Source organism: Phocoena phocoena, chromosome 1 (assembly GCF_963924675.1).
Source record: "Phocoena phocoena chromosome 1, mPhoPho1.1, whole genome shotgun sequence".
NCBI lineage: Eukaryota > Metazoa > Chordata > Mammalia > Artiodactyla > Phocoenidae > Phocoena > Phocoena phocoena.
Window position 1 is genome coordinate 423,677 of NC_089219.1, and position 22,838 is coordinate 446,514.

The 22,838-nt window shown below is 68.7% G+C and overlaps 3 protein-coding genes across 3 annotated transcripts; 2 read left to right on the forward strand and 1 right to left on the reverse strand.

Moving 5' to 3' along the window:
• Positions 1–183: 183 nt before the first annotated feature.
• On the forward strand, positions 184–4,004 carry SCNN1D (sodium channel epithelial 1 subunit delta). The gene is given in 13 exon segments (XM_065891910.1): positions 184–384; positions 508–843; positions 845–900; positions 1,364–1,547; positions 1,718–1,896; positions 2,073–2,182; positions 2,234–2,385; positions 2,489–2,587; positions 2,779–2,896; positions 3,024–3,106; positions 3,181–3,353; positions 3,540–3,601; positions 3,661–4,004. Coding segments are annotated over 13 exon segments (2,097 nt in total).
• Positions 4,005–4,792: 788 nt separating this feature from the next.
• On the reverse strand, positions 4,793–19,281 carry ACAP3 (ArfGAP with coiled-coil, ankyrin repeat and PH domains 3). The gene is made up of 24 exons (XM_065873796.1): positions 19,182–19,281; positions 15,327–15,384; positions 14,507–14,626; positions 14,259–14,312; positions 13,035–13,093; positions 12,447–12,630; positions 11,976–12,020; positions 11,739–11,834; positions 11,584–11,658; positions 11,167–11,178; positions 10,459–10,571; positions 10,321–10,372; positions 9,983–10,083; positions 9,799–9,910; positions 9,373–9,581; positions 9,225–9,294; positions 9,005–9,099; positions 8,721–8,926; positions 8,441–8,545; positions 7,333–7,431; positions 7,029–7,249; positions 6,765–6,874; positions 6,528–6,638; positions 4,793–6,441 (listed from the first exon to the last, which is right to left on the reverse strand). Exons 1-24 carry the CDS (start codon positions 19,226–19,228, stop codon positions 6,294–6,296), a joined length of 2,502 nt encoding a protein of 833 aa, XP_065729868.1. The 5' UTR covers positions 19,229–19,281; the 3' UTR covers positions 4,793–6,293.
• On the forward strand, positions 19,227–22,823 carry PUSL1 (pseudouridine synthase like 1). Its single transcript, XM_065891967.1, is given in 10 exon segments — positions 19,227–19,568; positions 19,715–19,894; positions 19,897–20,000; positions 20,263–20,320; positions 20,430–20,617; positions 20,776–20,925; positions 21,014–21,187; positions 21,958–22,012; positions 22,092–22,274; positions 22,554–22,823. Coding segments are annotated over 10 exon segments (1,704 nt in total).
• Positions 22,824–22,838: the final 15 nt, after the last annotated feature.

Consider the following 22,838-nt stretch of genomic DNA (forward strand, 5'->3'; position numbering starts at 1 on the left):
GGTTGGTGGAGGCCGTTGAGGCCCAGAGTCCCGTCAACCCTCAGCACTGGGCTCTAGGCCCACCCTGAGCAGGTCACCTGGCTGCCCCTCAGCAGAGGCCCCTGGCCCACTTGGCAGATGGCAGCAGAGACCCACCCAGCCTCGAGCCTGCCTGCAAACAAGGCCAGGCGTGGCCTGAACACCATGTCCCCTGCTGTCCCTGCCCCACCGCCTAGGCTCGGCTCTGGCCATGACAAGACACACCCGCGGAGGCCGCCTGGTTCCCTGCCGGTCATCACAGGGGAGGGCCGCAGCGTCGGTCCCAAGTATGGACCAGCTTCTGATGGAGCCTCTCTTGGGCATCAGCAGGCCGAGCTGGGCCACTGGAGGCTGAGGGACGCGACGGTCCCGGGAGTTCCCAGGGACAGAGAATGGAAGTCGATGGCGTGGCCCAGGGTGGGGACACCTGGGTGGGGTCAGACCGGACGGTGGGCTGGGACCCCACTGAGGCTCGCTTCTGGGATTCAGGCTGGAGCCATGGCCCAAGCAGCTGGTGGGGGGCCGGGGACCCGAACGTGCCCCCAGCTGCCGCCATCGCCACCACCGCCCCCGCCCGAGGAGGGGCGTGGGGAGAGGCTGGTGGAGCTGCGCGCCTCGTTGAGGGAGCTGGTCGCCACCTTCTGCACCAACGGCACCATCCACGGCGCCATCCGCCTTGTGTGCTCCAGCCAGAACCGCCTCAAGACTGCGTCCTGGGGGCTGCGGCTCACACGGGCCCTGGGCGTGCTCTGCCGGCAGCTCGGACTCCTCTTCGGACAGTACTGGCGCTACCCGGTCATCATGACGGTGTCCGTATACTCGGAGCGCAGCGCAGCGCAAGCTCTTCCTGTCGGTCACCCTGTGCGACATGAACCCGCACCGGTGAGGGCTGTAGCCCGCTTGGGGGCCCCTCCCCACGTGCGGTCACAGCGGGAGCCCCCATCGTGGACGACTTGCCTTCCCCAGCCCTGAGCCCCGGGAGCAGGCTAAAGGGCAAGAAGAGCCGGCGGAATCTTGGTGTGACCACTGCCACCCGGAGGGACACCGAGGCGCTGGGCAGCCCGGGGAGGGGGAGGGGAGGGTGGCAGGGGACTTTCCAGAAGGGCAGGCCCCCCGAGAAGGGAGCAGGGCAACACTCCAAAGACAGGGAGGGGCCGTGAACGAGCCAGAGGGTGGCGGGGTCCACGGTGGGCGGGGCAGGCAGGCCGGGGATCTGACTTCTCTCTGCAGCCCCCGGCTCCCGAACCCCCTCCTAGGCTTCTGAGGATGGCGGGGGATGGGGGCCGCTCTGCTCTCCGCGACACCCAGGTCAGTGCCGTGACGACCAGTGTGGCTCTCCCCGCAGTGTGCGTGGCTGTCGTGGGGACTCGGGGCCTGGCTCTGACTCTGCTGCCCCCCACCCTGGCCCTGCCCCCAGGCCACACCCAGCCCGCCGCCCCCTGCGGGCGCTGGACAACTTCGCCCGGCAGAACATCTACTCCCTGTGTGGGTTCAACTTCAGCGACAGCGTGGATGCCCCGGGGGCCGAGGCCCCGGGCCCCAAGCCCACCTTCCAGCTGGACCGCGGGATCCACCTCCAAGGCTGAGCCCCCTGGGGGGCCAGAACAGAGTGGGCTGCAAACTGGTGAGTGTCCCAGCCCTGGGAGGTCTGCATGGGACGGGGCAGGTCGGAGCCCCACGCTGACCCCGTGCTGCCCAGTGTAACAGTGCCAGTGGCGACTGCACCCAGCAGGCCTACTCCTCCGGCGTGGTGGCCGCCCGGGAGTGGTACCGCGTGCACCGCGTGAACGTTCTGGGCCTGCTGCCCACGAGGACGGCCACCACAGCCGCGGCAGACACTGTCTTCTGCCGCTACGACGGCCAGGACCGCCAGGCCCCGTGAGTGCAGGTGGGTGGCTGCTCGCCCCGCCATGCCCCATGCAGTGGTCTGCCGGCCCCACGGCTCCCTCCAGAGATAAGGCAGCTGTGGTCCCCTCCCTGCAACCCCGGGGCTGCACACAACAGGGTGATGGGTCAGGGGTATGTGCGGGTCTGAGCGTGGCCCCTGGTTCCAGACACTTCCAGACCTCGCACCACCCCAGCTACGGCAGCTGCTACACCTTCAACGGTGTCTGGGCCGCGCAGCACCCCAGCATCGCCCACGCTGAGTGCCAGCCTGGGCTGGGTGTGGGCGGGGTGTCCAGGCCGGCCTGGCCTCACCCCCGGCCTCCCCCAGGGGTCAGCCTGGCCCTCGGGGCGAAGCAGCAGGATCTTCTGCTGCCCACGGAGGCCGGCATCAAAGTCATGATCCACACGCGTGACCACACACCCTTTCTGGAGCACCGGGGGGCTTCAGCATCGGCCAGGGACTGAGACCACCTCCGAGAGGTGGGCCGCCCAGCCTCAAGGCTCCTGGCCTCTGTGCCCAAACCCGGGGCCTTGGGAGCTCCAGGGCAGGGTGGCAGAAATGAACTGCACCCCCTCCCCCCAGGACAAGGGGCACCGGCTCGGGAGCCCCTGTGGGCACTGCACAGACAGCATGGGGGGCGTGGACGTGCAGCTGCTGTACGCCGCCTCCTGCACCAGGCAGGTGAGGCAGGGCCTGGGGGGCATGAAGGAGGGGGGAGGGGCCCAGGGAGGGGTTGGGGAGTGGGGGGGGCTGAGGCAAGGAGTGGGAGCTGGGGGGCGGACAGGCCAGTGGGAGGGAGGTGGGCGGGCGGCAGGCCCGGGAAAGGGGCGGCGGTCCTGGACCCACAGCTCCATTCCCCGCTGTTCCCCCAGGCCTGCCTGGTCTCCTGCTTCCAGCCGCTGATGGTGGAGACCCGCTCCTGCGGCTGCTTCTTCTAACCCCTGCCTACGGGGCCCGAGCACTGCAACTCCGTGCGGCACCCGGCCTGGGGTAGCCCCCCACCCTGCCGGCCTGCATGGGCTGCGGGGGGCAGAGTCCCAGGCTGCCCCGTCAAGGGCAGACCTCCCCACCGCCGCTGGGTCATTCCTAGCAGGTTCACCCATGACACCCTCCCCAGGTCACTGCTTCCGCCGCCTCTGCAAGGACCTGGAGACCCACCGGCTTCCCTGCGCCTCCCGCTGCCCCCGGCCTTGCAAGGCAGTGGGGAGTGCCGGGGTGGGGTCCGCCCGGAGGCACCTCGCAGGGATGTGACGGGGTCTGTCTCTCCCAGGGAGTCTTCGTGCAAGCTCTCCGCTGGGACCTCCAGCTGGCCTTCCTCCAAGTCAGCCGTGAGTCCCGGAAGCGGGGTGAGGCCTCATGGGCAGAGAGCCCTCTCCGGACTGACCTGTGTCCCCGAGGCCCTGCCCTCACACTGCCCCGCAGCGCCCGGGGAGGAGCCGCGGCCACAGTGAGCCTTGTGTGTGCAGGGCGGGCCAGGCCCCTGGAGCCCGAGCCCCAGGTGGGTGCCGCCTCCTCCTGCTGAGGTCATGTCCTGGCGCCCCCCCCCCCCGCCCCCCCCCCCCCCGCCCCGCCATCCTCGCCCTCCAGCGCCCCCACGGATGGCCCCGCCCCTCTCACCTGTGCCCCGCCCCAGGAGCAACCTGGCCAAGGTGAACATCTTCTCCCAGGAGCTCAACTACCGCACGGTGGACGAGGACACCCGGGCCGAGCAGCGGGGGTGGGGCAGGGCTGGCACCCGGGGCGCGCCGCTCACCGCCCACAACACCCATATGTGCCGCAGCTGCTTTCAGCCACGGGCAGCCTCTGGAGCCTGTGGTTCGGCTCTTGTGCCCTCTCAGTCGTGGAGATGCTGGAGCTGCTGCTGGATGCCGCGGCCCTCGCCCTGCTGCTGTGCTGCCGCCAGCTCCGTGGGGCTCGGGGCCAGCCCAGGGCAGCCACGGGGATGCCCGCTCCAAGCCAGAGGCCGGCTGGTGGCCGGGTAGCTGCAGGCATGACATCGAACACCCGGGGGCCCAGCTCCACCTCCCATGATGTTGCAGGGGCTCCGGCAGGGATCTTGGCTGGAGGTCAGCCCGGTGTGGGCCCCGGAAACTCCTGACACCTGAACCAGCCTGCGAGTGGCCTGACCCTGGGAGCTGTGGCGGCAGTGGGCTCTCCCGGCTGCCCAGGGCTGGCCAGTCCCGCCCCACAGGGCCACCCCCCGCCCCCGCCGGCCAGCCGAGCCAAACCCGGGGCCCAAAAAGCAGCGGCACCAGAGCCCGAGGGCGGGAAGGCGCCAGGCGCTAGCACATGGGGCCTTCTTAGCGCAGCTGCCTGCCGGGCAGTGACCTCACAGGTCTCAGGGAGGCCTGGGGCAGGGAGCAGGGGAGTGTCCCCACCACTCGGGATCCTCGCGTTCAGGGCGTGACGGAGCATCTCCCGTATGCAGGAGTGTGCGCGCGTGCATGAGGTGGGGGGGGGGGGCGCCCCAAGGGAGCGTGTTTGTCTGGTGTCAGCGTCATACATCCACGTTTCCGAGCATCAACACGTCTGTCTACACCTCCGTGCAGGTGTGTGCAGGCATTGGGCAGAGCCCCCCTCGCTCAGGGCCAGTGGGAGAAAGGGCAGGACGAGGCCCGGGCACTCAGTGACCTGGGCCCGCTTTGCAGTAAAATGGATGATTCTACCTGGTGGCTGTAGTGTGTCCTGCTGCGCCCCCTCCAACTCCCCCCACCCCCGCAGCGAGCTGAAGACCTCAGACCACACCCCCACATCCTCAGTCACAGACACGGTGGGAGCTGGGGAACGGGAGGGCGTGGGGCCAGAGCTGGCCCAGGGGACAAGGCCAGGGCCAGAGCACCCTCGCCAGTTGGTGTCCATCCCAGAGGAGAGCAGAGGGCCAGGGAATGGGGTATCAGGAGTTGGTTTTAATCAGAGCAGCCCTGGCTTCCACGAGGCCGCCAGCAGGGGCACTGGGCTCTGCCTTACTACATGCTTTGGGGGCACGACGGGTGCTGTCCCACGCAGGGCCTCCCCTTGGGGAAAGCAGGGGACGCAGAGACCGCCCCGCCCCCGTCCCCAGCCAAGACAGAGCGGAGTGAGGTGGGCGAGGCGAGGGGGCAGGTGCCAGTGGCCCTTTATTAACTGTGATCTCCAACGGAGGCGGGTCCCGCCAGCCAGCCGAGGCCGCAGCAAAGGCCCTGATGCAGGCAGTGGGGCGGGAGGCGGGGGCAGAGCTCAAGCAGGGAGAGAGGAAGGCATTGATTCTGCTCTCTAGGGGTCACAGCCAGCAGGAGAGGGAGCTGGGAGCCCAGTCCGCACCCACCTTGCTGCCCACGGGGCCTCCCTGGGCAGTCTTTGCATAGTGAGCAACCAACTGGCCTTGGCCTGGCCGAGGGCCTGAGTTGGGGAGAGGCCCAGCCGGTGCCCCAGGGCTCTGGGAAGGGGAATGCAGAAGGCATCAGAGGGCCCTGGGTAGTGAGCCAAGGCCCCATGGGTCTAGCCGGAGGTGGGGGGGAGGGGAAGGCTGGCGAGGGGGCAGGGCTGAGCTGCAGGCGCCTCCCCTAGCAGCAGGCAGAGCTGGGGGTCAAAGTGGTCCTTGAGTCCAGAGAAAAGACGTGAAACAAAGTGAGAAGGAGATCATTGTAGAAAACCCCTCAGTCCGTGACAAAGGATGTCGGATGCAGGGGTGGGAAGAGCCACACCCCTGCCACCTGTTGTGGGAAAAGGGGGGGGGGATGGGTGGGGCTACGGGGCCCGAGGGCCTGCATGGCCAGCCACACGGCCTCGGGACATCCGCACCCAGCCAGGGCTAAGGCCCCAGGCCAGAGCCCCCCAAGCACCCAAGAAGCCCAGCCTGGATGCTGGGGTCACTAAGTGAGGTACGCGGGTTGATTCCCTGGATGGGCGGCCCCTCCTGCCCTCGCCACGTGCCGGTGGCCAGCCACCAGCCCCAGGGCCTAGTGGAGGGGTTCTGGGGATGTGGGAGGGCCCCTACTAGCAGGTCAGTGTTCTTGGGCAGTAGAGTGGGGGCACAAGGTGACACAGGCCCTGAGGGCAGGGTGGGCCACCAAGCGGCATGGGCCCCAGGGATAGAGGGCATGAGGTGACACGGGCATGGGGGAGCAGAGAGGGGCACGAGGTGATGTGGGGCCTCGAGAGTGGTTTGTGACGCGAGCCTACCCAGGCCCCTAGGGAGGGGTCACCCGAAGACACGGGGTCCCTGGGTGGGGCGATGCAGCACCTCCCAGGGGAGACACGGAGCTTCAGAAGACTCAGTGCTGGGGTCCTGCTCCGGGCCGTGGGGGTCAGGGCAGCTCCGAGGGGGGCAGAGCAGGCAGCAGGGCTCCAGGAGCTCCGGGGCTCTCAGGAAATGGGCCGGTGGGGGTCCCGCCAAGGCCCTGCCACCCTAGCTCTCATCCAGGTGGAGGCTGATGAACTCCTGGATGCACCTGCGGTACTGGAGCTCGGTGGGGCTGCTGCCAGCCAGGGGCCCCGGCTGGCCAGGAGGCGCCTCGGCCTCACGCATCTCCTCGGCCATGCGCGCCAGACGGAGACTGGAGGAGAGAGGGCCACGTGAGGCGCTTCCACCCGCCGCCCACTTTCCGCCGCCCGGCCCCCGGCGCGCCCGTGCTGTGCTCACAGCGTGACGATGTCTGCATTCGCCTCCTGCACCGCGATGCTCAGTGGGTCCTGCTGCATGTGGTCCAAGGCATGCTGGTCCGCCCCCCGCTTCAAGAACAGGCAGACCTGGCTGAGGGCGGAGGGGCAAGTCGGGGCAGGTCCTGGCAGGCGACCCGGGTCCACGGGGGGCAAGGAGGGGTGGGGAAGGGGAGGGTGGGGGAGGAGGTGGCAGGGGCGCGGCCCATCCACGACTCACCCGGTGCGGCCCAGGAGCGTGGCATGGTGCAGGGGCGCCCGACCCCGGCTGTCTCTTTGGTTCACGTCCGCTCCGTTTTGCAGGAGGAATTCACAGATGATCAAGGAACCCTGGGCGGGGGGGGGTTCAAACCAAGCGGAGCCACAGAAATGGTCCCCCCACCACGCCTCCCTGGGCGCCTCAGCAGGACCCAGCCCGGTCCTCAGCAGAGGGCGAGTGCCCCGCGTGCGCGCCGTGGAAGGGTGCACACCCGCGCCCACTTACCCCCAGCACGGCCTGCACCAGCGGCGTCTTGCCCTCGTCCTCCGCGTCAGCCCAGTTGACCTCGGCTCCTTGTGCCAGAGCCGCGGCCAGTGCGGGGAGGTCTCTAGTGCGCGCCGCGCGGTGCGCCAGTAGCCCGGGGTGCAGCTCGCGCACGTCCGCCAGGCCCCAGGCCTCCGCCTCTCCATCTGCCTCGCCGCTGGACTCCTCCGACTCGGCACCCTCTGCGAGGGGGGGGCGGTCAGGGCCGTCGACCTGGCCCGCGGTGGGGGACAGGTGGCCCGGGACTGGGGAGCTGCACACCCACCCTCCTCAGTGACGCGGTCCACCACGGAGCCCACGCCGAAGGCCAGGACATCCGAGCTGCCGTCGGAGCTGCCCCCTAAGCCGCTGTCGCTGCTCAGACCTGCGGGGTACGCAAGCAGAGGAGGTCCTGAGCGCTTCTGCCTGCTCCCACAGCCCTGCGGGAAGGCTGGCACCCTACCCACCCTCCGGGGGATGCTGGGGGGTGAGGGAGAGGGGAGCCCTGCCCAGGATGGGAGGAAAGGGGAGAGAATCAAGTAACAGCTTGAGAGAGCCGGGATCGCCCGTCCCCCAGGAGCACAGCCACAGGTGGAAGTCCACCCTCTCAGGTCAGCCCTAGCTGTGGCCAGTGCAGGCTAGGCCGTCACCGCCCAGAGGTGGGGTCTTTGCCAAGCCTCAGACACAGCCCCAGGCCACAGCGAGCGAACTCGGCCCTGCTCACCCAAGGGCAGCCCTCACAGATGAAGCCAGGCTGAGGGATGGTGAGACAGTGCCCTCTGCTGCCTGAGGGGACCTCCGTCACCCCAGCAGCCTGGCCAGTTCTTGGCCCCAACCTACGCCTTCTGCCCACACGCCCCAGGCCAGTGGGTGCTGACAGACGGTTAACGGGGTGAGCCCTGACTTGTAGCATTTGCACCCCCAACTCCAGCAGGGGTTGGGGAAGATGCACACAACTGTTTCTCAGGATCCGGTCCAGCCACCAGCAGGCACGCGCACACGTGCATGGGCACACGCCCACGCGTATACACACCTATGCACTCACAGGCGGTCACCTGTGTGCAGTCACACCCTTACACATACATTCCTGTGTGCCCACAGCACACACGCCCACATCGCTCCTGAGGGTCACGGCCCCAGCCTCCGAGCCAGTGGCCAAATTACCCCCGGCCCCTCAAGATACTGTCCCAGCCTCAGCCCTGCTTGACCTCCAAACTCTCCCCATCCCCAGACCAGTCCCTCCTGCAAGGAAAGCCCGTCCCTCTGGTCCCTGAGCGAGTGGCCGAGGCTGTCCCGCACTCATCCACCCTCCAGGCGAGCGTGCCTGGCTCCTGCCCTGCTGCCCCTGCTGGGCGGAGGTGTGGGTGGGGGGGGGTGGGCAGCAGGGGACTTACTGCGTGGACCGGCTGCAGCAGCCCCCGCGTCGAAGTAGGAGAAGAGGGAGTCCAGCTCATCCGGGCAGAAGAGGGAGTCCCTGCGGAACCTGGACTCTGTGGAACCTGCAGGGCGGGAACCAGGCTGCGGTGGGAGGTGGGCAGAGCTTGGGGTGCCCGTGAGCCCTGCCTCCCCCCTCCTACCACCCCCCCACACCCCGGCCTCCCTGGGATCCAGAGTCTGGAGGCTCACGCCCTGCCCAGGCCTGTGAGCTGGGGCGCACCTGCCAGACCCTCCCACCTGAGCACAGAGCAGCCACAGAGGGCGGGACGGGCTCCATCCGGATTTTGCTGCGGCGGGTGGTGTGGGCACGGGGGGAGCTGTGGTGGCGTGGGCACTTCTGCGCCCGCCAGCGCCGTGGGGCCTCCCGGGCCGGTGCCGAGGGCGGCTTCCGCACGAACTTCTTTTCCACGTATTTGTCCTTGATCCAAGCCTCCTTGTCCTGCCTGGACCAGGACTGGACGTGAGGCTGCACTCGTGGGCCGGGGGTCCCCCGGCCCTGCCCAGGCTGCCCCCCACCTCACCTGGGGCTGCTGGCCGTGGGCTTCCTGCTGCCCGGCCCTGCGCACTGGGCCTCGTAGATCTGGTTCACAGTGCTGTTTCCCAGCTCACACATCAGCTGGCAGGAGAGGGTGGTGCGGGCATCAGCCCAGCTCACTGAGCGCCCCCCAAGCTTGCAGACCTGGCTCCCGCCCCCGACCCGCGGCCCCCAGCCATCCAAAGGCCCGTGACGGCCCCCCACACCTTCAGCAGCTCCGGCTCCCACGAGTCCAGGGTCAGGGACCGCACCTTGGAACAGTGGACGCCCAGGCTCCTGGATGGCGAGGCGGGGGGAGGGGAGTCAGGGCACGCCTTGGTCCCCGCGCCCCACCCGGCCACCCGGTGGTCCCACCTGTGGATGCCCGAGCACTCGATGCAGAGCAGCACGCCCAGGTTGATGCTGGCCCAGCGCGGGTCCGGCCGCCCGCAGTCGCCACACTGGCTGTTCCCAGCCACGTGCTGCACGCGCTGTAGCACGCGCTCGCCCCTGGCGCTGCGTTCCCGAGAGTCCGTGGCAGAGTCGATGCTGCTTGCGGACGGGGACGCCGTGCGGTCCAGCCTCTGGAGACAGCGTGAGGGGTCGCTCAGCCCCAGTCTCCCCAGCGGGGCCCCTCCTCCTCCCCAGACGCAGGTGCTGGCACAGGCCAAGGCCCGAGGCCCGAGCCCGCGCCCGCGTGTGTGCACACACGCTCACGTGCGCGTACACACGATGCACACGCGTGCTCGCGTGCGGCCTGCGGGAGCTGTGCGCACGTGTGCAGGGCGCTGGAGGGCCCACCTCGCGGTAGCAGCTGTCGGGACTCTCCCGGTAGGCGGACGCGATGCTGGCTTGCACGGCCTGAACCCACGCCTGCCGCAGCTTCTCCGAGTCGGCCTGCAGCATGCAGCTCCTGCGGGGAAGGGCCGTCAGGCCGCGCGGGCAGGGGCTCCCTCCGCGCCCGCCCTGGGCCGGGCCTCCTCACTTGGTGGGCGACACGACCTCAAAGCAGAACCTGCGCTCGACGTCCTCACAGGGCTTCACGGAGCAGAGCCGGAGGTCGTCCACCACCACGGTCAGCACGTCCTGCGGGCGGCACCGCCGTGGCCCTCGCACTCAGTGCCCAGCCCTGCCCTGCACCGACCGCCCATCCACTGCTCTGCTCAAGAGACGCCGACCGCCTGAGACTTGAGTGGCCTCTGTCCCTGGCCCCTCGGGCTTTGGTGCCTGTCAGCACCCTCAGCCCTGTGACGCCCCCCACCGATCGCCCATCCCAAGGCCCGGTGGGGAGGCCCCGGGCGTTGCTGCCTGGGCCCAGCGCACCTTGAGCTTCTTCTGGTAGACCAGCTGGCTGTTCTGGATGGAGAACCAGCGCCTGGGCAGGGGGATGGGCCAGGAGGGGTCAGGCCGGGCCGGCCCCCATGCCTGCCCCACACCCCCTGAGGAAGGGCCTTCCCTTACCGGTTCCATGTCTTGAAGGCGTTGCTGGCCCTCTTGAAGAGGTAGCCCTCCATCACCACACCACTGGGAGCATCCACGTCAAACTCCACCTTGGGCTCATCGTAGGAGAAGTCCTGGGGGTGGTCGGAGCCCAGCCCCCAGTGAGCACCCACCCGCGGCTGCGGGGACACTGCCGCCCTCTCGGGCTGCCCCAGAGGCGAGGTGGGAGGGGCATCTTCACAGCCGCTTCCTGACCCAAAACCCCGTGGGGGCAGATGCCTCCCGTCACAGCTGGGGGCCCGGAGAGCTCCAGCCCCCACCCCCCAGCCTGGCAGAGCAGCAGGCTCTGGGATCAGGAAGGAAGCTGTCCCCCGTTCACGTCGCCAGCTGGGCTGCCCCGACCAGCCTGACAGAGCTCCATTCACGCGGGCTGGGGAGACACTGAGCGTTGTCCTGGGCGTCCGGCAGTGGGAGAGGAGGCCCAGCCACCTGCTCCCCTGGCTGAGTGGGGGCGGGAAGGGACAGCTGCAGCTGCTCCCGAAGGGGACGAAGGGGACGAAGGGGACGAAGGGGACGCGGTCCCAGCTCAGCCACCTCCGCTGGAGCGGGCCGCGTCCTGGGCTGCGCCGGGGCCGTGGAGGTGTCCTTGGTGCTGAAACGCCGCGGGGCGGGAAGGGCAGAGGCCCTGCCCACCGGGGGCCCCTCCCCCCGGGGTGGGCGCCCACTCACCTGCAGCAGCGTCTGAGGGCGAGAGCAGGAGAGGTGGGAGGAGGGGGAGAGCCAGTGAGCGAAGCCCCGCCCCCTCCCTGCCGGCTGGGGACGCCAGCTCCCGCCCCGCAGCCCGTCTCTGCCCCCGGCCGTGCCCGGCCAGCTGTGGCCGCAGTAGGATCCCCGTCCCAGCTGCAGCCCCAGCGTCTGTGGGCTGAGGGGGCTGGCGCTGGCGTCTAAGTGACCGTTCCACTGTGCTGAGACCCTGAGGGTGGGGACCCCCGCCTCTGACTGCAGTTCAAAGATCAGAGTCAGCCTGGGGAGGGACGGGGCGCGTGTCTGTGCGCTGGGCCCCCCAGGTCCTCCTCGCGTGGAGCGGGGTGAGGGGCAGTGGACCCGGGGCCCCTCGGGGGGGCGGCCAGGGCTGCAGGGCCTCACCCGCTGCTGGATGGCGGCATGCTTGCGCTCCATTTCCCGCTTTTCCACTGCCGAGTCGATCACCAGCTGGTCCAGCTGTGGGGAAGGGCACAGAGAGGGACGTGGACCCCCTCCCCTGACAAGCTGGCCCCAGGGCCCCCTCCCCGCAGGCTCACCTCAGCCGCCAGCTTCTTCATGTAGGGGTCCAGCTGGTGCAGCAGGCTGTAGCCCTGCTGGAAGAAGCTGTACTGGGCGTGCATGAAGGACAGCATCTGGGGGGTGGGGGGGGCACGCAGGTGAGGCCCCGCCCCCAGGGGCAGTGGCCGGGGCCCCAGCTTTTGCACCCACACCCAGCACGCCTGCGGCACGTGCCTATTCTTGAGGGCAACCCCTCTCCCTCATCCAGCACTCACAGAGTCCAAAATCTCAAACTTCTTCTTGGCTTGGAGAACGTTGATCTGCCAGGGGAGGAGTGAACAGGCGAAAGGGTGTCAGGGCCAAGGTCGGACCACGACCTGGACCTTGCCACACTGTCCACTCAGGGTGCTGTGGTCCCCCAAGACCTCCAGCTCATCTTCAGCTCCCTGAACTGGTGCCCATCCATCCTCTTGTGGTCGCAGTTCGGGACATTGGGTCCTTCCCATAGGCAAAAGCCACAAATTCTCTCCCTTGCTCCACGTCCCTCCAAGCCCTGCCTCAGCAAGGCCTTCGAGGCCTCCGCCCCCTGCAGCCCACAGCCCTGGCTTGTCCCTAGCCCAACCCCACCTCGGGCCTTTGCGTGGGCATCCGCCCCCCATGTCCATTCCCAAGCATCTCAAGTTTTCTCAAGCCAGAGGGGCCCCTCCAGACAGTCTGCGGGGACACGGGAACGCCCAGGGGCTGACCTGGAGTACGTAGTCCAGCGCCAGGTGGCGGAAGCACTTCCGGGCGAGGACCAGGGCACCCGCGGCCTCCTCCGCCTCATGCGGCCGGTGCCTTGGGGCCTGCGCGTTCCTCGCCAGGGACAGCTCCATGTCCTCCCGGACCCTGTCGAACTGCTTCTTAGTCTCCTTGAACTTGCGCACGTCTCTGGAGGCCGGTGGGCGTCAGGTCAGGGGGTCCGAGGAGGGGTGCACGTGGGGTCTCCCACCTCTAGGGAACGCTCTCCCTGCTCCCAGCCCCTCTGTGCCCCGAGCCTCCAGCCCCGCTGCCCCACCCCCTAGCCACCGCTCACTGCCTCTTCCTTCTCAGGCCCCTCCCCCTCACTCCCGGGATTGGTCCAGCCTGGGGGGACCCCCCAGCCTCACCCCGCTCCAGACTCTCCACTCTGGGGGTTCCCCAGCTGTACACACAGCACTGAGCTGAGACCCCTGCCAAGGCCCCTGGACCCTCCCAGATCAAGCGTAGCTGCGTGTGCTCCCCCTTCCAGCGTGGGTGTCACCCTGACACCTCCTGGGGCCGGGAGAGGCCAGGCCTCCCTCGGGGCCACTCACTCTTTGACGAAGTTGTGGAGCTGCTGCCGCACAGACCTCTGGGCCTGGTCAAACAGGATCTGGGGGCAAAGGAGGGTACGGGTGTCAGGCGTCTGTCCCCACATGACCCCAGAGGCCAGGCCCCTGGCCCCTCAGGTGAGAACCAGGGAAAGGCCCATCCAGCCCCACCCTCACAGAGCCGGCCTCGCAGGGTCACGGGCCCCCAGGCCTGGGTCGGCGGCCAGAGGCGACAACTGTGACCACCTGCCCGTCCCCCCCACCTGGCTCTCAGCCAGACTAGAAGCCAACGCTGTCGCAGATGGACCCCCTCCTATGGTCCACCCCACATCAGCCCGGACAGGGCAGGCGCACACAGGGACACCCATCGCTGCCCGGCATTGGGAGGCCACCTGGGGGATGCCCAGCCCTGCAATAAGAAGGATGGAGATGCAGCCGGAGCTCCCGAGTAATCTGGCCCGGGGGCAGGGTGGGGCCTCCCTGCAGCATTGGCCGGACCCAAAATCAGACCCCAGAGAGAGCTGGGGCCTAACCAGGAACAGACAGACAGACACACGGGGCAGGACGACAAGCCATCCGGCGCTGGTTTATTTCTGAACTTCCCCTACAGGGGATGGGCCCCTTGTTTAGTCTGGGGCTCTGGTTTCCAGGCCACGGTCTGACCACCCACGTGTGCCTCGGTCTGTTCTGTGTGTCCACAGTGGGGGCCCTGAGGGGCTCGAGGTCACGCAGACCCAGTCTGGGTAGCAGCGGGGTTGGGAGTCATCCGGTAGCTGTGGAGTCAGCCTGGGAGATGCTTTCGTTGCCTGGCCCGTGACCCCTGCCGGGTGGCCCGGGATGACCCTCTAAGGCCTTGCCCACCCCAAGCCCCCGCTGCCCTCAGCCCTGGGCAGGGTCGAGGTGCCTCCCGGCTGGCTGTCTGGCCCTCACCTGGGACACAGCATTGTCTCAGAGATGTGCCGCCCCCCCACCCCCACCCCCGGCCAGATTGCAGGAGCAGAAACGTGGCCTCCCCCACCGCCCGCCCCTGCCAGCTCAGCTCAAGCACGGGAGCCAGCCCAGAGCCTTCCAGGCTGGGCGGGGCCTGCAGGGAGCCCGCAGGGGTGGGGGCAGGGGCTGCCTGGGATGGGGGTGGATGGGACGACAGATCAGGAAGCCGCCGGGTGGGTGGGCCCTGCCCTATCCTCCCCTCCGCCCCCGCATTGCCCCCACCCGGCCAGGGCTCACCATGTGGTAGGTGACCATCTCCTGCAGGCTGTCTCCGAACCTCTGCAGACATTCCTGGGGGCAGGGTGGGTGGGTGAGTGAAGATCCTTGCTCAGATGGGATGGCTGTGCCCCCAGTGTCCGGCACCTCCCGCCCACAGGCCGCAGCCCAGCGCAGACGCCCACCTGCTCCCAAGGCCAGGGCACCCTGAGGGGCTGTCTGCCCTCGCCCGCCCCTGACTAGAGGTCAGAGGTCAGCTGCCCCCTCACCGAGATGACGGTGTCGCCCTGGCACTGCTGGGACAGGTCTCGGACGCCACTCACGAAGAGCCTATTGGTGGTGACGTAGGCCTTGCCAGCCTCGATCACGCCGCTGCACAGCTTCACCAGCTGCGGACAGGACGACGGATGGGGCAACACTCACGCCACCAAGAGGCCAGGACACAGGGGCAGGGACCCAGACAGGGCAGCTGGAATTCAGCTCAGGGTCGGGTCCGTCAGTGCCCAGGACACAGCTGCCCCCGAGCAGCCCCGGGTGGGAAGGGAAGGCCACTGCCCGCCTGCCCGCCCACCCTCCTGAGCCCACCTGGCACTGGGGGACAGCTTGGCATGCCCCAGGCCTCGGCTCCAGGGTGGGAGGTGGGAGGGAAGCCAAGAGCAGGGAACCCAGGGCCAGGGGGGGCGTGTGGTCCTGGACAAGGGCAGCAGGACCCAGCCAACGAGGGGCTCAGGGGTGCCACCCCTCCTTCCTCCCTCTGGCTTTGAAGCCTGTGCCCTCCTCCCTCCCCTGCCTGTGCCCTTGGCCCCTAACCCAGGCACTCGGAGGCACAGCCCCCTGGCAGCTGCCCCCGCCCCCCGCCAAGGTCCCCCACCCTGCTTGGCTTGGCGGGAGGAGACCCGGCAGACACAGGTGTGCGTGTGGGATGTACACCCCGGTATGGGTGTGACAGGCCGGTGACGGACAGGCCCATGTGCTGTGCACACGCGTACTCGCACTCACACCGGTGGCCATGGGTGAGCTGGGCCAGGGCCGCGTGGAGGACAGGGAGAGCAGCTCCGGGCCCTCCGTGTGCCCCCAAGCCCCCCTCACCTTGTCCAGTTTGGCCTCGATCTCAACCACGTCCGTTTCCACCTCGTCGATAGTTGCCCTGCGACAGGGACAGGGTGGCTGGAGACCCGCCTGCAGCGAGCCTCCCCCACTGACGCAGCTCAGCCTCGTCTCCCAGGCACCTCCCCAAAGGGGTCAGCAGTGGGAAGGGGCTACTCTGCCGACGGCCACTGGCTCCTGCAGGCCCACCTGCCTCCACACGCCCCTCAGACAGACCAGGAGGTGGAGGGTGGCGGTGAGGGGGGATGGAAGAGGGAGGGGGAGAGGGGGCAGGACTGGGACCGTGACTCCAGAGCCGCAGAGCCACCAGGGCCCACTGCCACCCCAGGCACATAGAGGCCCAGTTGGCTGTGACGCCCCCATCTGGAGTCTGTGGACGGGCGGGGTGTGGGGGGGAAGGGGGTGGTCAGACAGGTCCCTAGCACAGAGGGAGCGGCCGGGGTCCCGTGGAGGTGCACATGCAGGGCCTTGCTGGTCACCCCCCCGGCCCAGCCCCTGCACCTCTCCAGGGCTCAGGGTTGACCCCGAACCCCATCTGGACCCCCCACCCCCACCCCTCAGCTTCTGCTGCAGCCCACCCCGGCCTGGGGCTGGCAGGCCCCGGGTCAGACCTGTCTCAGCAGCTCTGCGGCCCCGAGAGACGCCTGCAGAGGCATGCCCCTACCTCCTGCCTGCTCCCCAAGCTCAGAATACCAGGTAGGCCTCATCTGCCTGGCAGGAGCAGTGGGCCAGACCCCGGAGGAGCCCACTCCCACGGGCGCAGCCTGCCAATGGGGCTGCCTTGGGGAGGGAAGAGTTAACGTCTGACATCACCAGAGAAGCCAGTGGACAGAGAATCCCGGAAGGCAAGGCGAGAGGCAGATGGATCAGGCACGTGACAACCCCCAACACTCCGGGAACAGGAAATAGGGAAATAGGGCCAGGATCCTGTCCTCCCCGCCCCACTCAGCTGGCGAGCTGGGCCCATCTGGCCTCCGGGGGACCAGGGACAACAGGGAAGGAGCTCCGGCCAGGGCAGGGCCAGGCAGAGGGGCGGTCCAGGTCTAGCGGCCCGTCGCTGGCCCCTCGCTGCCCCCCAGCTGGCAGAGGAGGGGCGTGTTCCAGGCTTTCCCAGGCCTGGGGGGGGGGACTTAGTCCCTCACGCGGGGTGCAGTTCGGGACGCCCTCAATTAGGAGGTATGGGGTGAGTGCCAGGCTGCCCCGCAGGGCTCTTGGACCGTCCCACCACCCTCCTCCTCTCTGAGCAGCCCCTATCCCTTCCCCACGGGCTGAGGGGCGTCTGAGTTCCAGAGAAGGAAGGGGTCAGAGGGGACATCCGCTTGGACCGGTGGTGGCCCACGGCCTGCAGGTGCCCCCGCCTGAGACTGCAGGACCCCGACGGCTGCTGTAGCCTCCCCTCCCCCTCCCCCTCCGAGGGTCCCAGGGCAGGGAAGGACCACCCACCCAGAAGAGGGGGATGAGGCTCAGCCGCCCCACCTGCCCTGGCCAGCTGCGTGGAGAGCTGTCACCCTCGGGCTGGGATGGGGGGTTTGTCCCCAGAGAGCTGGTGAGGGTGGGATGCACCAGAGGCTGACAAGTGTGCTCATGGGGACAAGGTGGGCGCTCAGCAGACAGTCCGTCCCGGGGGCCCCACACCCCTCAGGTCCCTCCTCCCCACCCCCATGGACCAAGGCCTCCTCTCCTGCTCTCCCTCCAGGATTTCCTCAACAGCTTGGATGCTGGGGAAGAGGGTGAGGCCAGCTCCCCCACCAGAGCCATGACTCAGCACCTGAAGCCCCACCCAGGGGAGGGGGCACCAAAAACAAGGGGTGAGCGGCACCCCGCCGGTCTGAGAGAGTCTGGACCCCTCCAGCCACGTGCATCCCGGGGCTGTGGGGCTTCCCCAGGCCAAGAGCGCGTAGGCAGGGTCCCCCTTCCCAGGGCTGGGGCTCCCATCGCTGACCACACTCTCCTGCCTGGCCCCACCCTAACCCCCTGCCCCCAGGCTGGCCTCCAGGAAGTCCAGGTTACATCCTCAGCGGCACTGACAAGGGGACCCCAGAAAAGCCTCAAAAGCCATCACACCTCAGCCCAACCAAAACCCACCCAGTGCAGCTTCTGTGGCCCAAGGTCGGGGGATCTCCTTGGACCCCAGCCCGGTCTTGGCTGGGCACTCTCAAAGGAAGCCTGGCAAAGCCCAGGCGCTGCTGCACCCACTGCCGCACCGTGGGTGCCACCAGCGAGCAGGCTGGTGTGGGAGGGAAGGCCTGGAGGTGAATGGGGTGCCAGCGGCCCTGATCCAACAGGGCAAGCTGGGCCTGGGCCCCTCCGCGACGGGAGGGGGAGCACGAGGCTCCGCAGCCGGGGGCCAGGGTGACGCTGCGGTGCTGCGGCCAGGACCAGGCCCCCTGCTGCAGCCCTGGCTACACCTCCGCCCACCGCCTGGGCCGTGCTGGGGGCCCAGGATCACGGGTGCCGAGTCGCTTACATCCCTCCCTCAAGCAGTCAGGAACAGAAGATGGGAGGACACAGAGGGTGGCCCTCAGCACTCTGCCCGAGGCCTGGGGCCACTCTCTGGTCCGACCCCTACCCCTCATCCAGCCTTTCTTGGCCTTTGTTGCTGACCCCTCGTGTGGCGGTTGGGCAAGGGGCTGGCTCTAGGGAGTCAGGGGTAAGGGTGCTGATGCTGAGGCCCTCCAGACACCCACACACAGGCCCTCTGGCTAACACACCCCAAAGACCCAGCGCACGCGGGCGCACACTCACGCACGGCCAAGTGCGAGTGTGCAGAGGCATGGCAGATATGCACGCGTGCCATCAAACATGCATGCGCGCAGCAGCGCAACGCACACGCAAAAGGGGGTACTCGTGGCTAGCGTGTATGGACACGCACCCCGTGCCGAGATGCACACAAGGGACAAACTAACGTATGCCTAGTGCCGGAACTCACACTTTTATGAGACACACCCACTGTGCATCTACATTCACACCCAGAGGTGACACATGCACACGTGTGCGTGCACCCGGCACTAGTCTGGACGCACGCATCAAGTAGCCAGTCCAGGGGTGCACAGCTCACCCACACATTCACGTCCAACGTCTGGCACCTCAAGGGAGGGTGCAGAGAGGCAGAACTCACACGTGTGCACCCGAGCACGAGCACAAGCATGAGCACCTGACACACGGGAGGTGCCCCGTTAAAGCAGATGCGCGCGCACCATGAACGTGTTCACACGGATAAGCCCGCCTGCACTCCCAGGAAGGACTAAAAGCACAAACCCAGGGCCGGCCACAGCGCAGACCTCCACCAGTCCCTGGAACCCAGTCTGCTCTGGTAGCGCCCACCCTGCCAGGTGCCTAGGTCACCCCTGCCAAGCAGCCGCCCGAGGCCCTAACCGAGGCTCCAGCTGCCTGCCCCCTTGACTGCTCTGGGCACGAGGACCAAGACAGATTCCATGGGCAGACGCCCCACGCACGCAAACGACCCTGGCCACAGCCGGGCTGCAGCGCCCGGCTAGGTCTCAGCCCTGTGCAGGTGGCCAGCACGAAGGTGCAGACACAAAGCGGGGCGGACGCTCCCACGGAGAGGTGGCTGCGCCGGCGGCCGCCCCGCCCCACGCGCGCACCCTCCGCGCGCGGCGACCAGCACAAGGGGCATCTTTTGTTCCGGGCTCTCGGGCCGGGTCGCTGCGAGCTTTGTACAAGACGTGTCCTCCTGCTCTCGCCTCCGGCCCCGGCGCCGGGCACAAAGGTGGCACCGGCGCCCCCGCCCGCGCCCATCCCCCGGCGGCCCCGGGTGCCCCGAGGGGCGGCGACCCCGCGGATCACAAAGGGCCGCGCCGCGCCCCGGGGGCGCACCTGAAGCGCGGCGAGTCCTTGATGCACTCCTCGAACTCCACCGTCATGGCTGCGGCGGCGCGAGGCGCTCACTGGCACGAGGACCGCGGCGCCCCGAGCGGCATCCCCTGCCAGCCCGCCCGCCTGCGCCGCGCCGCGCCGCGCCGCGCTCGGCGCCCGCCCGCCCCGGAACGAGGCCGCCGCGCCACCGCCCCGCCCCGCCTGTCACTGCTGGGGAGCGTCGCCAAAGTCCGCCGCCCGCGCGCGCCGCCCGCTGTCACCGCCGGGGAGCGTCGCCAAACGCCCCGACGTCCCGCCCCCTTCGTCCGGGCAGGCGGTCGGAAGTGTGGGTGGGCCCAGCAACAGCCGCGGGAGCCGTCGGGTCCCGCGCGTTCCAGCGATCCGGCCGTTAGGCAACCCGGGGAATTGGCAACAAGCGCTCGGCCGGACTGCGGCGGGAGGATGGGGTTGGGGGCCAGCGTGTGGCCGGCGGAACGTGAGAGTCTGCGTGGGGCTGTCTCCCCTGGGTCGGCACTTTGCACCCGCTCCCTAAGTCTGGCCCCGCCTCCGCCCCCGCCCTGGGCGGCCAACCGAGGCTGCTTGGGCGGGGCGAAAGCCCAGGCGCAGGCGCGGGATTGGCCCGGGGGCGTGACCAGGCTGGGTTCGCGGGCGCGCGCGGGCGCAGCCCCACGTGCCGTCCCAGTCCGCCTGCCGCTCCGCGGGGTCCGGTTCCGCCTGGCCCTCCGCCTGCCCCAATGCCGGGTCCGGCCTGGCCATGGGCGCGGGCTCAGTGCGGGCGCGCTACCTCGTGTACTTCCAGTACTTGGGCACGGACTTTAAGTACGTCATCTAGGCCTCCCTCCCGTGCCCGCAACCCCCTCATGTAGCTCGGCCCCGCGGGAAGCACCCGAGCTCGAGCCGGAGAGCAGCCGACGGCCGGCGCCCGAGGAGTTGGAGGGAGCTAAGTTTAGGGCCCGCACCTCCGGCCTCGGGCCCCGGCCTCCCGGGCATGGAACGGCCGCCTTTGGCCGCATAAGATGGGACGGGCGGGGTCCGGGGCGGGGCGGCCTCGCGCGCTAACCTCCGCCCGCCTTGCCCACAGCGGGGTCGCGGCAGTCAGGGGCGCCCAGCACGCCATCGGAGTCCAGAACTACCTGGAGGTGAGCTCCGCCGACCCGCGCCAGGGAGGGGTGAGGGAGGAGGGCGACCCGGGGGTGGGGCAGATGGGAGCCCCGCCCGCGGCCGCTGTGCGCTCCCCGCCCCCCTCAGGAGGCCGCAGAGCGGCTGAACTCGGTGGTGCCGGTAAAGTTCACTATCTCCAGCCGCACGGATGCTGGGGTCCATGCCCTGAGCAACGCGGCGCACCTGGACGTCCAGCGCCGCTCAGGCCGGCCCCCCTTCTCCCCTGAAGTCCTGACGCAAGCCCTCAACACCCACCTGAGGCACCCGGCCATCCGGTGAGCACCTCTCTGCTCTCCCGGAACTCGTCCATTATGGTGGAGGCGGGAGGTGAAGAAGGACTCTGTATCTGGACAGGACTCCTTGGGGTGACGGCAGAGATGCCAGGGTGTCACATGGACAGGGCAGGGGGTCATTCCTGGCCTCGTTCCCACAGGGTACTGCAGGCCTTCCGTGTGCCCAGCCACTTCCATGCCCGCCACGCAGCCACGTCCAGGACCTACCTGTACCGTCTGGCTACCGGCTGCCACAGGCCTGACCAGCTGCCCGTGTTTGAACGAAACCGGTGCTGGGCGCTTCGGGCTGAGTGAGTGGGTGTGAAAGTGACCCTGAGGGGTTTGCCAGGCTCGCCTGGCCGGCCATTCGCTCCTGACCACTCACCTGGCTCCCTGCAGCTGCTTGGACGTCGCTGCCATGCGGGAGGCCGCCCAGCACCTCCTGGGGACACATGATTTCAGGGCCTTCCAGTCGGCTGGCAGCCCGGCCACCAGCCCGGTGCGCACCCTGCGCCGAGCCTCCGTGTCCCCCGACCCTGCCAGCAGCCCCTTTGTCCTCCCCGAGGAGAGCAGGTGAGAAGGGCAGCCTACACTCTGGTCTGGAGGCTGCAAAGCCTGGATTTAGCTCCAGCACCTTCCCTGGTGCTGCACTGGGGGTTCCCTGGGCACCCGTCCAGCCTTGGGGGAGAAGGAGGTGCCAGTCAGCCAAGTGGTGTGGCCCCAACACCCGTGAGCCTGCAGCTGTGCCCTCCCCTGGGCTAGGGTCCTGCCAGGCTGGGGGGCAGAGGGCAGAGAAGGCTGCCTAACCTGCCGAGAGCTCACTGCCTCGTGGATGGATCCCGGCGGTCGGTGAAAAGACTCCACTGGGGGAGAAGCACCAAGCCAGTGGTTCGTTCGGGCCCAGGCTGGCAGGGGGTTGCTTCCACTGCCCCCAGCACTGTCCCAGGGGCCTCTGGCCAGACCGCAGCTACTGACTTCCAGAGCCTTCCCACTTGGGCCCAGCACTGAAAAGAGGAGGGACTTTGCACAGCCAGCTTCCAAACCTCCGACTCCTGCTGGAGAGCCCAAGCCCCAGGGCTTGAGTCCCTGGGAGAGGAGCTGGCCGCTCCACCTCCTTCGCAGCCCCCGAGCCCACGGCCTCCTCCTGCAGCCCAGACCCCGGAGGCGCTGCTGTCCCCGCTCACAAGGAGCAGTCCTCTGGCTTTAGTCTCCCTTCCACCAGTTTCATTTACAAGGGATTGGGGGGGAGTAGGTGGGGGCCCCTGGGGCGGGACGCGGGGAGGCCACACTGGAGGGTTGAGGCTGCCCTGAGGCCCAGACCTCATGGGCGCCTGTGTCCCCAGGCGGTTGCGGTTCTGGAGCCTGGAGTTTGAGAGCCAGTCCTTCCTATACAGACAGGTGGGCTGTGTCCTGGGGCCCTGCCGGGGGTGGGGCCTGGGGCTCGGGCGGCTGCAGCACTCTTCACCTTGGGTCACAGGTGCGGAGAATGACATCTGTGCTGGTGGCCGTGGGGCTGGGGGCTTTGATGCCTGCTCAGGTGAAGATGATTCTGGAGAGCCAGGACCCCCTGGGCAGGCACCAGAGCCGTGTGGCTCCCGCCCACGGCTTGTTCCTCAAGGCGGTGCTCTACGAGGGCTTCGGTAAGAGGCGGCATGGAGCGGTCCCTGCTTGTACCCCGTTGACTGACGGACCCCTCCCAAGGCTGAGTCCTTGCCGTGGGAGGGGCTCTCAGTGGCAATGCTGTCCCAGCAGCTGGGACTCCAGCCTGTGGCCAAGAGGAAAGCCAGAGCCCAGCAGCCCAAGCCCCAGCCTGGCCCTGTGGGGAGGGAGGCTGAGAGAGCGTTCTAGAAGGCAGCAGAGGGTAGAGAGGGGCTTGAACTCTGGGGCGAAGGCAGGGGGCTCTGCAGTCCTGCTGAAGGCTCTGGCCTGGCCCCCGCAGAGACTGTCACGCTCCCAGGATGACCTGGGGTCTGTTCACAGGTCCTGCCTCTATGTGCCCTCAGAGTCCACAGCACAGAGGTCACAGGTGACCCCTGACACGCAGCAAGGTCAGGGCAGCCGTAGCACACTAGGCCCAGCTGCTGGACGCTGCCCAGCTCTGTACACCACCGTGCATCACACAGGGACCACGGCAGGCCCCACGCCCGTCAGCCTGGACCTGCCACAAGTCCCCGCCTGCCCCAGGTGGGCTGCCAGAAATGGGGTGTAGGAGACAGGCGCAAGC

Bases quoted from the DNA above. Each gene is read 5' to 3' on its own strand.
- ACAP3 (XM_065873796.1), bottom strand. From the start codon at position 19,228: ATGACGGTGGAGTTCGAGGAGTGCATCAAGGACTCGCCGCGCTTCAG. The intron at 8,927-9,004 runs GTGAGGTGGGGG...GTCCTGGTCCAG, and splicing joins CCCACGGCCAGCAGCCCCAG to GCAGGACAAGGAGGCTTGGA. The intron at 6,442-6,527 runs GTGAGCACAGCA...TCTCTCCTCCAG, and splicing joins AATGCAGACATCGTCACGCT to TCTCCGTCTGGCGCGCATGG.